Source organism: Chiroxiphia lanceolata, chromosome 10, assembly GCF_009829145.1.
Source record: "Chiroxiphia lanceolata isolate bChiLan1 chromosome 10, bChiLan1.pri, whole genome shotgun sequence".
NCBI classification, from domain to species: Eukaryota; Metazoa; Chordata; class Aves; order Passeriformes; family Pipridae; genus Chiroxiphia; species Chiroxiphia lanceolata.
In genome coordinates, this window is record NC_045646.1 from 902,478 (window position 1) to 920,192 (window position 17,715).

The window sequence follows — 17,715 nt, forward strand, 5'->3', positions numbered from 1 at the left end:
GGCTGCTCCCACCTCCTGCTGCCACTGAGGGACCGGCAATGCTACCACCCAAGGACATCCTTTACCACACTGCTGTGCTTTTGTGGCAGAGCTCCATGTTCCAGAGCATCCATTTAACCCCAGGCACTGTTCTCAGACAGTCTCAAACAGCTTCCATGTCTGTGCAGACAATGACACGTCACTGTCCCCTCGTACGTGGTCGGCTCACACTCAAGTTGTGAGATTTCATCTCTGGAAGTCACATGGGAAGTGGAATAAACTGAATAAAATCCCTGGTGAGAACTGCAGCTGACTGATACAGAACTAGCATGTTCACAGGGCCCTAATTAAACCCATTATTCTGATACAGTAAAGGGGAGGAAAGAATTTATAAGACAGAAGAGATTTTTTTCCAAAAGCATGTAAATAATTTATAAATTCAAGTTCTAATGGAAAGCAGGTGGGACTTGTACTATAAATGGCTACAGAGCTAGAAAACTGAGATGTTCACTGAACATACCTGCCAGGTAACCACAGAACACTGTCCTTTAGAAAACAGAAAATCCAGAAAAGTGAATTTTTGTTTTGGCAGAGTATAATTCTAAAATGTTAAACTGCATGATCCTAAGCAGCACCTGGAAACAAACAGCAGAAGTATGTGCTGTGTTAGAAACTGCTGTAACATTGCAGACATTCCTGCCCTGCTGCTTTCCCCTAAGGCAGCAAACGGCCCCAGTGAGAGCAGGGCCAAGGCACACAGGGCACAGACAGACCCACAGACAGACCCACAGACAGACTCACAGACAGGGCAGGCTGAGCGTGGGGGGCACACAGTGCAACCCCCTCTGAGCAGCGTGCTCAGACCTGGGAATTGTGGTGTCAGCTCCTGTGGGCACTCAGCTCCCGGGACTCCCGGGTGTCTCTGCCCCCCCAGCACACACTGGGGTCTGGCAGCTCAGCCCACCCTCTGTGCCCCGGGTGTGCTGGGCAGTGCCCTCACCCAGTTCCACAGGGGATGCACTGGGGAAAGGCCTTTGCTGGGCAGTGCCCTCACCCAGTTCCACAGGGGATGCACTGGGGAAAGGCCTTTGCTGGGCAGTGCCCTCACCCAGTTCCACAGGGGATGCACTGGGGAAAGGCCTTTGCCAGCAAGAGGAAAATATCAGCACTTCAAAACAAAGGACAACTGTAACTCTATTTCCAAAACCTACAAGCTCCATCTGCTTCCATCCTGCACTGGCTGTCACTCGGGAAGGCTGGTGGGTATTTAAAAGGGAAATGTGCCAGGAGTTCCTTCTAACACCGGATTTTTAAGTTATTCTCAAAAAAAATCTGATTAGCCCCAGGGAGGCCATGATTTCCCAGCAGGGTGTTTGCCATGAAAGCACACACACACAGAGAGCAGGTCAGAGCTCACCCAGGGCAGAGTCAGCCACAGCTGTAACCAGAGCACAGCCTGGCACTGACATTTTCTGTGAGGGGGTTTTCAGCTCTAATAACACATCTATTAATTTTCTCTTAGAAAACCTGATCATGGAAAGCCAGTGGTGTCACCTCCTCAGGTGCTTCTTTATTCAATCCCATAGACTCAAACTCTCTAAATTTAGCAAATGGTCCAGAGCAAGGTAAACCTTAGAACTTCAGCAAGTACTCCTTCAGAACTTTTGACATTTCAGAACTTCTAAATCTTCTGAGTTTGAGCTCGGAGAAGGGGAATAAGAGCACTGACTGTCCCCTGCTCTGAGCCCTACCAACACTACAGAAATGTCACACTCCCCAGGTCTACATTGCCCTTCACTGTGTTCTAAGCTCTCTGTGCATCTCAGCTCAAACAAAACATTGTTCTTATTTTGTTAAGCCTGATACAAGAAACTAATTATTATTATTATTATGTTGGAAAACCTTATTGTGCTTCTCCGCCACAGAATGAGATGAAAATGAAAAATAAAGTATCACTCGTTAATATCTTTAAACTAACTAAAGCTGGGAACTCAGAATGTATCTTAACAAAACTGTGAACATCTTCATAGGCAGAAGCCGATTCAAATTCCTAATCTTCAAACATGCTGCAAGCAGAATGGTTAATTTTTAAATCCCCCCAAAATTTGGATTATTCCCTCTAATCTCCATGAAATCATATAAAAGATAATGAAACACTATTTTGTTTTAATCATTATTGGCAAAATCATCTGAGAAATGTCCTGCTTTAATCTCCCCTAGCTGCCATGGAGATGACTTCAGCAGCAGTGATTCCCTGGCACCTGCCAGAGCCCAGGAGTGTTCCCAGCAGGAGGGCAGTGCAGCCAATGTCACCGTGATTAGGGGACATTTCAGAGCTCATCTCAGCACCAGCAAGGGTTTTACAGGGAGTACAAGCTCATCAGGAAAGACACTCAACAAACCCAAACCAGCACACGTTTCAGTCCTGTCTCACTTCAAATTTTAATCTCATTCTGCCTAGTTACCTTATAACAGATACAGAACATTTTAATTCGTCATCCCAGCAGTTTTAACAGCTTCTTAAGAAACCAGTATCTGCAGTATCTGCATCAGACACAGAATAAAAAAAGCCACCTGTAAGATAAAAGGTAAAATACCTTTTCTTTATCACTACCACCCCGTATCAATTAAGAAGAATACCTGAGATATCTAACATTAGGCTATCCAAGACACAGCAGGGTGTTTCAGGAGTGTTTCAGAGCACAGATAAAACCTGGGAAAAGGTAGGAATAAATATTTATAAACAGTCTTGTGAATTCTGACTTGGCTCAGCCATCTTTATCAGAGCAGAATATTATTTACATAATAAAATCAAACCTCTATCTGTAAACAAAAACTAATAATCAGGGCAATAACGTGCTGAGGGCAAAGGATTTTTGTCTCAGGTGAAACAAATGTAACTCATAAACACGAGAGCACCAGTCAGTGAGAAATGACATCTGCCCAAAGCTGAAGAATCAGCTGTAAATGATGCACAAACAAACACAGTATTTACCCAAAACTGTCACGAAAAGCTTGAATAAAATATAAGGCAAAAGAAACCTCTCTGTGAAGAAATTACAAACTGCAAATGGAAACAGCTGAAACCTCAGAATGTAAAGAGAAGTTCCTTTGTGCTGCATTTGAAATGAAGGAAGGCCCAAGCTGAGGTGGAGGCAGAGATGCTCCCAGCCCTCCCTGGGCACTGCAGGGGCACCCTCCGGGCACGGGCTGGCCAGCAGGGAGGGTGGGGTCACCCCCGGCTGCCAAACCCCAAATAAACACCCCCCAAGGGCACTGTGTGTGCTGAGAGATCAACATCTCCCACCCCGGGGGGATTACACAGCAGTGCTCCACTGGGAACACCCCCCAAAGGGGCTACCCGGGACAGGGGGCTCAGGATAGTCCCTGTGGGCAGAGGGGGATTGCTTTCCAGGGGATATTCCCTGTGGGCAAAGGGGGATTGCTTTCCACGGGATAGTCCCTGTGGGCAAAGGGGGATTGCTTTCCATGGGATATTCCCTGTGGGCAGAGGGGGATTGCTTTCCACGGGATATTCCCTGTGGGCAGAGGGGGATTGCTTTCCACGGCTGTGCTTGGCTGGGATCATCCACAGGAAGAGGGGGCTGCTGGAGGGACACACCATCCCTGTACCCAACAAAAGGAGGGAACACTAGGTAGAGAAAACTATTTCTGAAACTGCCAAAGGATTCCAAGTGCTGTAAAACCACACACACGGGATAAAGGGAACCAAAGGGAAACTGCACTCAGGCAGGGCTCGTGGGATTTGACAGCCATGGCTTTGCACCATTCCCTCACCTAAAGCGGGAACAGCTGGGACAGAAATAATTCTGAAAAGGATGAAAATAAGGAAAATCATTCTGTTAGTTCTGAGCCTTTCTGAATGTTTCCCAGAGGAAGTCTTGCTGGAGTGAAGGTCAAACTGTAAGTGTAACAGTAGTCTAAGACAAGAAAAACTTAAAGGCCTATGAAAACACGTGGAAATTGCATCAGCACATTACTGTATTCCATAAGAATCTTCATAAAATAAATACTACCATTTCCAGTCCTCAGAAATGAAGAATGGATGTCACAATTTCCACACAAATAAGTTTAACCGAGTGTATTTTCTAGATCTTCACACATGGTGAGAAGCAACTGCCACACACCCGAGGCAGGTAAGTGCTGTTATCCCCTGTAGAACTAAACGTCAGGAATTCTCTTCCCCAGGAACCCTGCTTGGCAAATGCAGATCCAGTGTCCACCATCACCTGCCCCCCCAGTGAAGAAGCAGAGACCTCTGTGGCCATCTCTTTTATCTCCCTGAGTGAGAGGGGACAATAACCCCTGTGCAATGGCCTCGGTGGCTCAGGCAGAGCCTCCTGCTCCGTGGGCTGCTCCCCCCTGCCCGGGGCTGCTCCCAGCCAGGGATCACCCCCCCTGCCTGGAGCTGCTGTCAACCTTCAGCTCTCCTTGTCTCTGCAGCAGCCCTGGGCCTTTCAAAAGCTGATTCCGTGAGGAGGGAGGAAGGGACAGTTTGTGCTTGATGTTGAAACTGCAAATTTGTTTTCCAGAAGCTCTTCAGACTGGTAGTTTTGATCATATTTTAAGAACTCACAGCATGACATGCAAACTATCAGCCCCTGCTGCTGTCACAGAAAGGCAAACTCTGCTGGCTCTGAGCTGGGTATCAGTGGCATAAACACAGTGCAAAGCCAAGGATTGCCTGGAATTACTGTACCTGCAGGGGACAGCTACTCTGAGCTTGTGTAATAACAACAATAAAAGGTCATTGTGCCACTTGACAGAGATAAACCCCAAACTATTAGGCCCAAGGAAGACTCTGGCATTATCCCACTCCTCTCAAAGTCAGCACTTTCAGAAGCAAGTGTTTTCAGTACTGGGGATGCCATCAGTGATGTTGCAGTGGTTATGGAAGCAGCTGAATTTATCTCCCTGTATTTAAACAAGACTTAAACTCACTGCAACTTCAAAACTTTTCACAGGAATGAACCAATTTGGCATGAACGAGTGCAGTTGGACTGCTGCAGTCAGGAGATATGGACATGGATCCAAACTGGTCTGAGAGATGCTGATACACATCATGGCTACGAGAAAATCTGAATTTGAGCTTGGAGTCAAATTTCACAAGTCAAACCCACTGCTGATCCAAAACTGGATCCGAACGGGTCAACTTTACACACAGTTCTACACTCACTTTGCTGCACAGGTAAGTGGACTAATTTTTAGTGCTGTGTGGTCCTTTTTCAGGGTAGTCACTAAACAGAGAAAAGAATGCTAATTATGGTTTGGATTTCTTTAACCTGGAAGCAAAACCAGCAGTTCTGTGCTACTGTGACAAAACTGCCCACTTGTTTTCTGTCTTTTCTTACCCTCCACTGAGTCCAAGACCAAAGCTTATTCCAAGACGCTGAGACATGGAGTAGGGGGAGGAAAGTATTTTTAGGTTATGTGTCATTTTCCCTTCCTCTCTGGAAAGTAAACAACAACAGAAGTTTGTACTTGTCTGAGTTTTGAGTAAGAATAAACCAGGACTCCACAATAAAATCACCTGGCATTTAACAGACACTGATCTCTCCAAAACACACGAACAATGTGGTGCCACAGACCCTTATAAATGGCAAACAGGTAGAACGGAGGAAAGCAGAGACTTCACCACTTTTTAAACACAATTCTATGTTCCAGGATCAGAAAGCAACAGTAGTGACATATACCTACTGTACACTGCATGCACAGTGCCTGGCTAATGTGTATTTTAATATTCACCTCTCAGCAAATATGTAAATATAAATTCTCAGTGAAAACACATCATATGCTCTAAGCCAGGCATGTGTTACCAAGATAATTTTGAACATCTATTTCTGCACTTTAAATGATAAAATCTTTGAAACTTTTCTGTGTTCTCTACAAAATAACTATTTTTCTACTTCTCATCTCTCAGTTTTACGTGTATTTAGAGACGTCCTAGTTCCCTGCCAAAACTAGTGGTGTCTTTAAAACTTCTTAAGGAATTTAATAGGTCTGGAAACTCTTAGCAGGCTACTAAATCCCCCTGTAAATCCTGGCAAATTCCCATACTGCCCATTCTCACAGGGATACATGGCCTAATTACAAACCCATTAAATAGTGCAAGTTCAGGGGTCTGCTTTAACCCTGCAATTATTTGATCCTCCTCACACAAACCTCAGTGAAACAGAGATGAGCAAAAAAGGACAGAGCCAACAGGAAAAGAGAAGTAAAGACAGGGGCAGAGGGAAGGCAAAGGGAAATTGTGGGGACAGTGAGTGGCAGGGGGAAAGCACTGAGCAGGGAGAGAAGAGCACTGGGATAAAGGGGCAGACGCTGCTGGCACTGTGAGGAACCTGTGCCAGGGGCACGGGAACGAAGGTGCTGGGATGCCATGGCCCCTCTCCTTCCCAAAGGAACGGGAGCAGCTCTCCCTGCTCACCAGGAGCCACAGCCAGGCCCTGCAGGGATGGGATCCCTGATGGGATTCTCTGGCTCAGGTGTGCTGTCCCCTGTCAGCTGAACACAGGAGTTTGCTTTACCACACCTGCTTCCCTGGGAGTGTGCTCAGGCCGAATACAGGGAGCACAATCCCCACCAGGGCCCGTGTCCCAGTACAGCCATGTCCTGCCTCTGCTCTCACCCAGCCAGGCACCACCAGCTTTGCCACAGGTCCGAGGGAAGGCAGGACAGTTCCTCACTGAGACAGTCAATAGAGGTCTGCTTTCCCACTTTCACATTCACACAGCTTTGCCCTTCCACATTTTAACACAGAAAAGCTAATGGGAAACATTAGGAAATCCTGTCGGTTTTCTGTCCCAGATCTACTACTTGGTGTAACCTAGAAGGATGGGTTGGAACAGGACAGCTCTCTGGGTTCTGACAGTCCAGAGTCAGCACTTTTCCTCCCCATTTTCCATACAGTACTCATGTTATAAAAGCCGTGTCGTTTGACATTTCAGATTAAAAAAGACCAAAAAGAGACATTTAAGTCATGGACTTGGTTCAAATGATCTCATTGTGCAGGGCCATGGAGCCAGCTAATCTGTGACATTGAAACACAACTTATTTTTCTTGCTGACTATTTGCTGATGTCATTTGGATGGTGAAAAGAAACTCCCTCTTTGGGTGCCAGCAGTGAGAAAGAACCGAAAAATGCGGTTTATTTGCCACTTTGCCAGGCAAGGTGGTACCACCTCCTGCTTTGTTAAATTGTGGTTGGTTGTTTTCCAGCGACCCAGACATTACTTAGGGATATTTTTAACCTGTAATCTTAAATTGAGACGTTTCTTTCCTCTCTTTTGAATACCTTCCAGCCTTTATAGTCTTCCTGATGTAACTGTACTCAGCACTCCCAGCAAACATGGCCTGTAGTGCTGAGCACGTGGATCAGGCTGGGAGTCCATCAGTGGCTCCTTTTTCTAACAGAATATGGCACTGAAAACAATCCCACCCTTTGGCACAGCATAACCTGAGCAGTGGCTGTGCCACTCTGGACACTCCTCCAGCCTGCTGGGAACACACACGTCAGGCTCTGCTCTTGAAGAGTCTCTCTCTGCTGGAACAGCTTCCTCAGCCACCAGCCATCTAATGTGCTCAACACACCAGAGCCACAATGTGTGTGTGTATTCACCCAGTGCTCTCACACACGCTGCTGTGCCCCAGGGGTCGTATGGAGTTATAAATAATGGGATATTCTAACAACGGGGACAGATGCTTCGATTTGTGCACGAGAGGTAAAGAACTCACTGAACTCCAATCACTCAATGCACCTTCACAGCAAACAACAAAAAGACTCAACAGTCTGATACTTGACAATGAAAAGGAAGATTATTCTATTGTTGAGAAACCGGGTGATGTTCCTCTCATTATCTAACAATGAAATGACAAGGCAGGGAGTAGGGCTGCAATCCCATTATCCTTAGGGCTGGTAGTGCCAGGGGTAGTTCTGGGACATATTTTACTCTGTAATGCTCTCCCTATCCTTTCAGTGATAACCAACCCCTCCTCCCAGCTGCCAGATTCTGCCATACTCTCTGCTTTTTTAAAAATGCCAGTATTAGAAGCACATCACAAAGGCATTTGCTGCAGCACTCAGGGCTACTCTGATGCTCTCAGAATATGCCATGATGGTGGCATCCACGTGAAGTGCTGTGCAGAACTGAGCAAAGCTGCTCAAATAACAACCCCTGGACTAGTCATCTGTAAACCCTCCCATGGATCCAAAAACCTGTGCTCCTTTGTTTGTCAACTTTAATTATCTTGTGCAGACACACCAGGCATTATGATTCAGCTTCAAACAGTGCCGCAGTGCAACACATTATCAGCCCTAATCTTGTTCCTTAGTGGAATCCAGCTGCTGTCACTGAGCCAGGAGACACACAGAGCATAGACTGCACCAAGCTCCTAATCAACATCCTCTCACATTTGGGGTCCCCATGCACCTCCTGCCCCTGGCTCACTCTTTGATCAGTGTTGCTCCCAACTCTCTGGCATTTCCTATCCCAAAGCCACTCCAAACACATCCCAGATGATCATCCCACTGCTCGCCACTCCAAACACATCCCACATGATCATCCCACTGCTCCCACACCTGCCCAACCACGAGGCTCGTGGGCAACATCCACCTCTGCAATAAAGGCACCCTGGAAATCACTGGACATAAGGCCTAAGAGTGATGAAGATGATGATGGCACCAACAAAACACAAAGTGCAGGCTTTTGGGGTGATGCCAACAGCTGTGGATCCCTGGAGCTGTGGATCCCTGGAGCTGCAGGGCCCCAGTGCAGACAGCTGCTTGGAAACACAGCAGGGTGTTGACTCCTTGGATTTTGCATGTCCCTGGTAGTTTCTGCTCCAGTTGTTGCTGGAGTAAAGGCCTCTCTGTGTTTCTGCTCACTGTGGTTTTCAGTTAACCAGAGGAGTGTGACTAAGCTTTCATACTCGTGTTTGCACTGTGCAGGAAGCCCTGTGGTTAATGCTTCTGAACTCTCTCCTATCTCTGGTCTCCGTGTTCACACCATTACCAGCTTTCCTGCCATCTGCATATGGCACATGCAGTTTCACATCACTTCCACTTTTACCCGTTTCTTCCACAAAACACACCCACCGTCTTCCCAGTACCACTTACAACGATGACTCCCTGCATGGGTGCACAGAAGTTCAGGACCCCAAGGGGCCTGTAAGTCACTGTTAACTGCAGCCTCGTGTGTGGCTCTCAGGCAAACTCAGAAACAGCCAAAAGAAAAATAAAAAGCAGCTTTTCAGCCCAGGGTTTTATCAGGCTTGCAAACGCCTGCAGATCAGTTGCACTGCGAGGCCCTCACCTAGCAAGGACAAAGCCTTGGAACGCAATACAATTAGACCTGAATAATTTAGGCACTGAAACAAGGATTCTGAGACCCAGACTGTTTACTTTCCTGAATGAGGAATTATCCACAATCCAGTGGGGAAACACTCAGGCTGCTCAGACTTTAACACCTCAGCTCTCTGTCCAGTCCAGCTGCACTGAGCACACAAGGCCAGGGAGGGAAGGCAGCAGGTTCTCCATCCCCCTCTGCCTGTGACACAGGGTGTGATGGGCAGGAGATGAGCAGCACTGAGGTGAGCAGTCACACACACAGGCAGCATCCACTTGGCTGCTGTTGGTTCCTTGCACCTTGGCTTTGCTGCTTTGGAAAGTGAGCTTCTCTGAAAGGAAATACAAGTATCTTCGAGGTGGTTTCACAGGAGTGTAAACGAGTCCTAATGTCCCAAATGCCATCCCAGAGTCATTCTGGGATTAACATTTTGCTGTGGTCAGCTTGGACCAACTGGAGAAGACAGAACTGAATGGGTCTTTGGCTTTTCTTCACTCCATGGAGAATTCCAGCTGAGCTGTTGTGACACTGCTTGTTTTTCTGATGGCTGATCAGTGCACCCATTTTTTTATGTTGCTCTAACTACCCGTGGGTGCAGATTTTGGAGAAGCTTCCTTCCCTAGCCAGATTTTTATGGGACAGTACTGCTAAGGGATAGTGCTGCTATCTCTCCTCAGATTAATTAGCATTGAGAGGACACCTTTCTTTTTCAAGGACACCGATTTAATGACCGTATGCCCTTTCATTAACTCTTTTTGCCCATTATCTGATTCTCTAAATTGTATGCTGAGTGTTATTTGGTTCTATAAATTTACCATGTATTTGTTTCAACCTGGTGGTTGTCCATAGGAGTCCAGGGATCAGCAGTGCCAGATCCCACCAAACTTGTCCCTAAAGGATGAACCTGGAGACACTTATCCTGCTCTTTCTCACTGCAAGCAGTAGGATCACTTGAGTGTAGAACACCAAAGGAAGGTTATAAGGACAAACTATTTATTCTTATCTCTAAATGTGAGGGTTTCATTGTTTCTTTCAATTCTGGGGTGAACTTTCTGTTGCTGGTTTGGTTTTATGTTTCTTATCTTGGTGAAATCAGAGTCAGGGGAAGGTGAGTAAGAGAGAAGCAAACACTGGGTGTTTAACCAGAATCAACACCAGCAATGTGCTCCTTGGCTCATCGTGGCACTGGAGGTGCGTGCCCCTCAGGAACCTGCAGGGCACTTCCACTAAGAGAGTGAAGCCCAGGTCTCTCATCCTTAAAATTATAGGGTTGGAAAAGCCCTCTAAGGTCACCAAGTCCAGCCGTTCCCCAGCGTTGCCAAGGCCACCTCTGACCCACATCCACCTTTAAATCCCTCCAGGGATGGGGACTCCACCACTGCCCTGGGCAGCTGTGCCAGGGCTGGACAACCATCTCCTTGAAGAAATGTTCCCTAATATCCAACTTAAAGCTCCTCTGGAAGAATCTGAACCATTTCCTCTTGTCCTATCACTTGTTATCTGGGAGAAGAGGCCGACCCCACCTCACTATTGTCTCCTACTACAATCCTTGCCTCTGCCTGGCCACAGGAGCAGTGATAACATTTTTCTTAAGAAGGATATCACACTGTTGACTTGGTGGGAGTTCTCCCTACGAAAGGCCCAAACAGGAATGCCAGCACTTGACTCACAGATCACAGCTCTCGTGGCCTGGGCACACACCAAGGTCTGCTCCCTCTTTCCAAGCACGAGGTTCTACAAGAGTGGAAAGTCTCTCACAGATACGTCAGTTCTCTTCGGGCTATTTACAGATTTCCAGATGAGTTTGTTCCTTTTCTCTCTCTTTGTGGTGAATTAGGCAGTTCTGCTTTTTTGGTTCACATAAAATTTTTAAAACAAATCCTTTTCTGCCATTTTAGTTCAGTCCGTTCACACATCACCCTCTGCTTCCCGAGCTTGGTTGCAGTTAAGGCTGTGCTATAGGCAGCTGGTTACAAAATCACATGTATTTTTAATGACTCCTCTATTCTTACATTGCCTGGTGAGATTTGCTGTTGTTTAAGGCACCAGGTAATTTCAGGAGTGACCTGCAGGAGCACATGGCTTGTTCCAGGAACCGGACTGGAACTCTGCAAGAATTAATGCCGGGAAGGTCGAAAGTGAGATATTTATATTAATTAGAACACTGATCCTGGAAAAGATATAATCAGCATTTCCCCCACTCTTCTCTGTAAGAAAATACAGTATTTTTGTTCTCTAGACTTTTTGAAACGTTATTCTTGCCCTTTTTTTTAGACTTCTATTGTCATTTTGGTGAGTAAAACCTCCTTCTTTAGAGGTTCATTTTGCAAAAGTGCTTCATTTTTACAGCCAATGCTCAGTTATCAGCCTCCCCTCTCCATTCCATCTGCGCTGTGGATCACTCACAGGGCAGTTCCATAAAGAAGTTGGGATTCAGTTTCCACTTTTCTTGGAGAGGAAATCGCCCCTCTCAAGCCACAGACGTTTTCGTGTGTGTAGCTGGGAACAAAAGCTTTCAGAAATTCCAGCTGCCATGTCTGTCTCAGAGGTAATAAAGGTGCTTTTAGGAAGGCAGCAGGAGTGAGCGTGGTGCCTGGTGTGAGCGATGGCAACTCACATTGCTGCTTCTGATGTTTGCCAGTCTATTAGTAAAAATGAACGTTAATTACAATGAAACTTTGTAAGAACGAAACAAGTATCTTTTGGTACTCGGTTGGTTAAGAAATCTTAACGACAGAGCTGAGAGCTGCTTCTCCGCGCAAGGAGTCCCAGCTGTCTCCCTCCCGAGGAGAAACCACTCGGTGAATGAGGACATGAGATCCTGCAGAGCAGTACGTGACTGCGTTAATTTGACAAAGGCGACGGGTGCGCATGGAAGCGGGCACCGAGCCGTGCAGACGTGCAGCCGCTGACCCTCCGTGCGCATCCCGCCGCGGCTGCGGCGCGGGGAGCGATGAGCGGGCGGGGCGGGCGCGCAGGTACCGCCGCTCCGGGGGCTCGGACCCCGCGCTCCCCCGCCCTGCCCTGGCCGCTGCCCCGGGGGCGGCTCGGCGAGGTGCTGAGCGCGGCTCGGCGGGGCGGGGGGGTTGTTTGTTTGTTTCCTGCCCCATCCCATTTTTATGATCGCGAAGAGGAAGAAGCCTTCAGGTCACCCAGAGAACTGCTGGGCCGGCGGACAAGGGCTCCTTTGATCGGCTCGGCTCGGCGGGCGCGGGCAGCGGGAGCGCCCCGGGCGCGGATGTCCCGGCCATGCGGGCGCCCCGCGGCCGGGGGCCGCCCGGCACAGCCCCGCTAGCCTAAGCCTGAGCCTAAGCCCGAGCCTAAACCTAACCCCGCGCCGCCTTCCCCCGGGACCCGCGGGCGCAGACCCGCCGCCTCCGCCCGGCGCCGCCCGGGGATGTGCGTGGCGGCCCCGCGGCCGGAGCCCTGCGAGCGCAGCGGGTGAGTGCGGGGACGGGGCTGCGGGAGCGGGGCGGGCGAACGGACGGACGGACGAGTCCCCGCGCGGCTCCCCGAGCCGGCAGCCCCAGCGCGGTGCTCCCCAAGCCGGACGCGGGGTCCGCAGCAGCGCCCCGAGCCCGCGGGACGCCCCGGCGGGGCCGGTCGGGGCAGCGGCTGCAGCGGAGAGCCCTCCCCGCCCTGGGCGGCCCGGCCCGGCCCCACGCACCTCCCCGCGGGGCCGGGGCTCTGCGGGCTCCGGGGCTACGCCGGGGCTGTGCCGGGAGAGGTGCATCCCCCCGAGGGGCTGCCCCCGGCGCTGCCCCGCCGTGCCCGCTGTAGCCAATCTATCTGCACGGGACAGGCGGCACAACTTAGCGAGAAAAAAAAGTATTCTCGTGACGTGCTGCATTTTCTGTAGAAGCGAACGCTGGGAACCAAGTAAGCCGCAAGCCGATTTTCAACGTGCCCATCCCAAAAACAGAAGATAACGCATTAATTAACTCCCCGTACCTCCTAGATCAGGATCAATCAAAATATCGTCAGCTCTCTGCGGTGTCTAAGCTTTAGTAGGCAGAGCAAAGGGGAATCACAGAAGCACCAAGAGAAGTGTAAGAAAAACAAAATACCAAGGCTTGTATCTGCTTAAATTACTCCTACACTTTCGCTGTGCTTGCAGTTAGCACATAAAGAAGCTTTTACCTGGAGTTCGTTAATGCAGATGGGAACAACTCCTTAAATAACTACAAGTAAAAATTAGTCAGACGCCTTTAGACGCGAGGAAGAGTCCTGCAGGGACAGAAAGATTAGCTCACTTGGAAAAACTTAGCTGACTGCAAGGGACGTATTCGCACATGAAAGGTGCAGTGTTTCCTGCTGCTCTACTGAACTGTGTTCTCAGCCCTCAAAGTCACCCCCCGAGTCAGGAGATAAGCATCATTGCTTAAATGAGGCTCCGAGTATTCAGGGGATTCTGGCGACTGGTCAGTATTTAGACCATGGAAATAGCTCTTTTTGCTGCTTAATATGACGGAAAGTGAGAAGGGGATAATAGTTAATTTGCTTTTTTATTATCTATGAACTTTTATCTTGCAGTTAATGCAGGGCAGATTTCTCACTCCTTTACCTGGTTCTGTGGGATTTCAGTCCTATGCCTCACAAACCACTGTCTCATTTGACCAAAAAACCTACTCATCAGAGAAAAACAGCAACTCATGAGGCACGTGAAAGCAGTTGTACTGGTGCCTGTAGGTGTTGAAAGACACAGGCTGGGCAGACCTTGCAGGATTCCAGCCTCCTGAGCCATGGAAGAGCTGCGATTCTGGCACTGCCAGTCACCTCCTGCATCCTGATGTCCCAGGAGTAGTGACAGAAGGGGAGACGAGACACTTTACAGGGAAGTAAAATGGTCTCTTTTTTCATTTAGAGGAACAGTGTCAGGGAAACAGGGGGTCCAGATGAAAAGCACAGACTGGGTTATGTGACAGACTGCTGCAGTTTGAGGAGACTAAGATGAAAAGAAGTCAGCAATACAGCAAACTAGTTTAAAATAATGAAGTTCAATTCTTGGACTGGAATGGATGCAGAGACTGAGAAGGGTCCCTCGCTGACTTAGAGAAGGGAAATGCTGTAACGAAGGGTGACCTTTGTGTGAGGGGTCTGGTGAATGTGGGTGTTCCCATTATCTGCCCCAGCGAATGGGAAGGGTGTGTGCTCTGTTTTGGATGAAAAGAGCCCCAGGAAATGCTGCAAGTTTCCATTGTGAAATACTGAGAAATACATTGCTGTATGTGTAGGAATTGGGATCTCTGTCCCTGGATAGGTGGGAGCAGATCAAGGGAGAGCACAGACCTGCCACCAGCAGCATTGCAAAGGTGGCCCAGTTACCTCTAAGGAGCAAAAGAAATACAACCTTAAATTGTACTGCCTGAGTTCCCCCCGTGAGCCCGAGCCTGTTCCCACTGTCACCAGCGTTGCGTGACTCCTGTTTCACACAGCTCTAACCTCAAAAGACAGGCCTGGTTGCAGTTCTTTAAAAATTGCTGTGAAGACTCACTATCTTCAGTGTGAATTTGACAGGCTCCCAGCAGAGCCTGAGTTTTTTTTCTATTTTTAGAGCCAGCTGTAAAGCTGTAGTCAAGAACTGCTTACATAATATTTTAAGAAATGACAGCCAAGCACAATGGCATATTTTGACCTTTGGCATTAGATAAGTAATTGGCAGATTAAGTTAATTTTTATTCAAGCAGAGAGACTTGCTTTTCACTTGCTTGTGAACTCCTGTACTTTCACACCAGATTAAACCTCACGGGTAAGTTTTCAAAACAGATTTTGGTCTGTTGGCCTTCCTCTTCTCTCTGGTGTGAGGGAAGCTCCTCCACGGGCAGGAACATCCCCGTGCTGCTCTCCATCAATGACAGGGAGCGCGTGGTATGTTCATGGGGGTGGGGGTGTGCACGGGCCTGACAGCAGGGCAGGATTCCACAGTTCCTGACTGACAATCCAGCAGCGCTACAAAGAATCTGAAAACTCACCTAGAAAGCATCTTTGGTGCTGTGTAGCTGAGGAGCAGGTTCCAAACCTGTGGCTCAGTGTGGGTGCTCAGGGAATATTCCCTTCTCCCTTGCAGACCGGGTTATGGGCAAGTCAGAAAGCCAGATGGATATAACTGAAATGAACGCTCCCAAGCCGAAGAAGAAGGGGCGATGGAGTGGCCTGGAGGTCGGGCTGGCCGTGGTGGCAGCACTGCTGGCCATCGTGGCCGTCACCATGATCGTCCTGTACGCCACCTACGACGGTGAGTACACGGCACCCCCCTGGAGGGGCAGGCACAGGAAGGGGTTTTAAGATGTTATCTGAAATGTAAAGCTTGAAACTGCTTCTTTCCAACCAGGACTCTCGGTAAGTTCATTTGTTCGTGCAAAGTTGTGGTAAACACAAACCATCTGCTTGTTCTAGGGAATACTTCTGTTTGTAATTAATGCCTCAGTAAGCAAAACCCCACCAATTACAGCACTGGTGAAGAAAACAAACTCCAGGCTCCCTTCGTGTTCCTGGAGATGTAGGAAAATCCTATTTTTCCTTTTGCAGCAGGGACTCTCAGTGAGTGTAGTGATCCTGAGAGGTTTTGTGCTTCAGCAGCCAGAGCAAAACACTGGAAAGTACTTCCATTCAGGGGTAAATACCCTGACAAGCTTTGGAAAAGACAATACAGAGAAGCTAAAATTTCCATCTGGGGTCAAACTAGAATGTTTCCTTATAGAGGGAATTAAGTGTTTTGTTTCATTTTAAATTACTTAATAATTTTGTTTAAACTGTTTATTGAGGTCTAGTTCAATTATGGAATGGAAAAATGTCATTCTGAAATGAAAAATAAAAAAAGTTTTATTTCTAAAGACTCAAAAGGAAACATTTTCATGTTCCTGAACCTTGTTTTTTGTTTAGAGGACTTCAGAGTGAATGTCTCAGAATTTTCATAGAATTCCCCCAGATCCTTTTGTCACTGTAAGGTATTGAAACATTCAAACTGATTTTGCAACTGTCTCCAGTCCATGTGCTATTTTTCTCTGAATTTCTGTTTTAAAAATAGCATTTTGCCCACCTCCAATTGATTGATAGGACATTTTCCTCTGGTGACCACAAAAATTCCACATGATGACTGACTAGCACTGAATGACCCTAAAGGGATGAAGATGATGGTATTTTTAGAGCCTGATCCTATAAATATTCCCTTACTGACTGTAAAGTGTCCATTCATATTTATCTTACTGTACACTGCAGTTAAATTGACTGTCAATGAAAATATTTACAGTAGGTTTTATTATATTGACATTCAGTAAAGAATTAAGAATATGATTGTATTCTCTTTTAGATGGGGTTTGCAAGACAGCAGACTGCATAAAATCAGGTAAGAATGAAAATACATACCTTTTAAATTAATTTATGTCTTTTTAAGCAAAATTGCTCCTGTGGAATGTTCCACTTCTCTGCAGACAAGTATGGCACATGCAGGCATGGCATCTGCTACCCCACATGATTTTCTTAGCAGAGTTCTCCTACGAAAGTAAAATCTTGTGCTGTGGAACTGTCAGATCTTACAAACTCATCCTTCATGTCCAAAAAATTACAAATTTTATAGTCTGACAAGCTAACTTCATCCTTCAGTAACAACTGCATAAAAATTCTTCATTTACCTGCTGATCTGAACTCTGCTAGAGAACTGCTAGAGAATGCCCAGGGAAATGCAGAGTTCCATGCTATGTATCCTCTCCTAGGAGGGGAAGGGGCTGTTATCTGGGCTCTCCCTTTCCCCTCACCTCTAGTTCTCTTGGCCTGTTTTCTTCTCCACATCAATTCACACTGTTTTGGGGTTTTTTTGCCTAATTTACTTCTAGATCACAGAATGACAGAATCACAGAATGGTTTAGGTTGGCAGGGGCACCTTCCACTAGCCCAGGCTGCTCCAAGCCCTGTCCAACCTGGCCTTGGACACTTCCAGGGATGGGGCAGCCACAGCTTCTCTGGGCAATCTTTCAGCTCTTAAGTTGAAACCCTCTTTCAGCTTAAAGCCATTACATGTCCCCACTCTCTTTATAACACTCCCTCCACCTCATTCCCAGGCTCAGGAGGAGCCCCTCTCTCTCATTTCTCAAGAGAAGGGAGCATTTATCTGGCTGTGCCAACATGTATTTCACAGGGGCTCTGTGCCAGCTCTGCCTTCTCCTTTCAAGCCATTTTCCATCATGCCCTTGCAGAGTTCTCTCCACGGCAGGAGGAGAGCCCTGCTCTGCCAAGGTGGAGTCACCTGCTCTATCTGTCACAGGGCTCTTTTTTCATGGTGTGTTTTTCTGGGAAGCTTCTGAAGACATGGCCTCTGAAATCCCTCTCTGGGTGTGACCTTGGGGCAGTCGTTCATTCCTTTTTCTTTCTCCAC

The 17,715-nt window shown here is 47.7% G+C and overlaps 1 protein-coding gene and 1 long non-coding RNA gene across 3 annotated transcripts in view; one reads left to right on the plus strand and one right to left on the minus strand.

Annotated features, from left to right (window-relative positions):
* Window positions 1-2,405: 2,405 nt before the first annotated feature.
* LOC116791957 overlaps window positions 2,406-17,715 on the minus strand; it is a 41,399-nt gene continuing 26,089 nt past the window's right edge. The window contains exons 2-3 of the long non-coding RNA XR_004358912.1: window positions 2,620-2,692; window positions 2,406-2,523 (exon numbers count right to left, since the gene is read on the minus strand). This is a non-coding gene — a long non-coding RNA (uncharacterized LOC116791957). The remainder of the gene's footprint in view (window positions 2,524-2,619; window positions 2,693-17,715) is intronic.
* Window positions 12,705-17,715, plus strand: part of MME (membrane metalloendopeptidase) — a 29,646-nt gene continuing 24,635 nt past the window's right edge. Inside the window, exons 1-3 of one of the 2 annotated variants that reach the window (XM_032698485.1) lie at window positions 12,705-12,785; window positions 15,412-15,579; window positions 16,654-16,689. In XM_032698485.1, the coding sequence (XP_032554376.1) occupies window positions 15,420-15,579; window positions 16,654-16,689 (196 nt within the window). In that variant the 5' untranslated portion in view covers window positions 12,705-12,785; window positions 15,412-15,419. Of the gene's footprint in view, window positions 12,786-15,050; window positions 15,213-15,411; window positions 15,580-16,653; window positions 16,690-17,715 lie in introns of those variants that run through there. The other variant, XM_032698484.1, reaches the window with a different exon arrangement.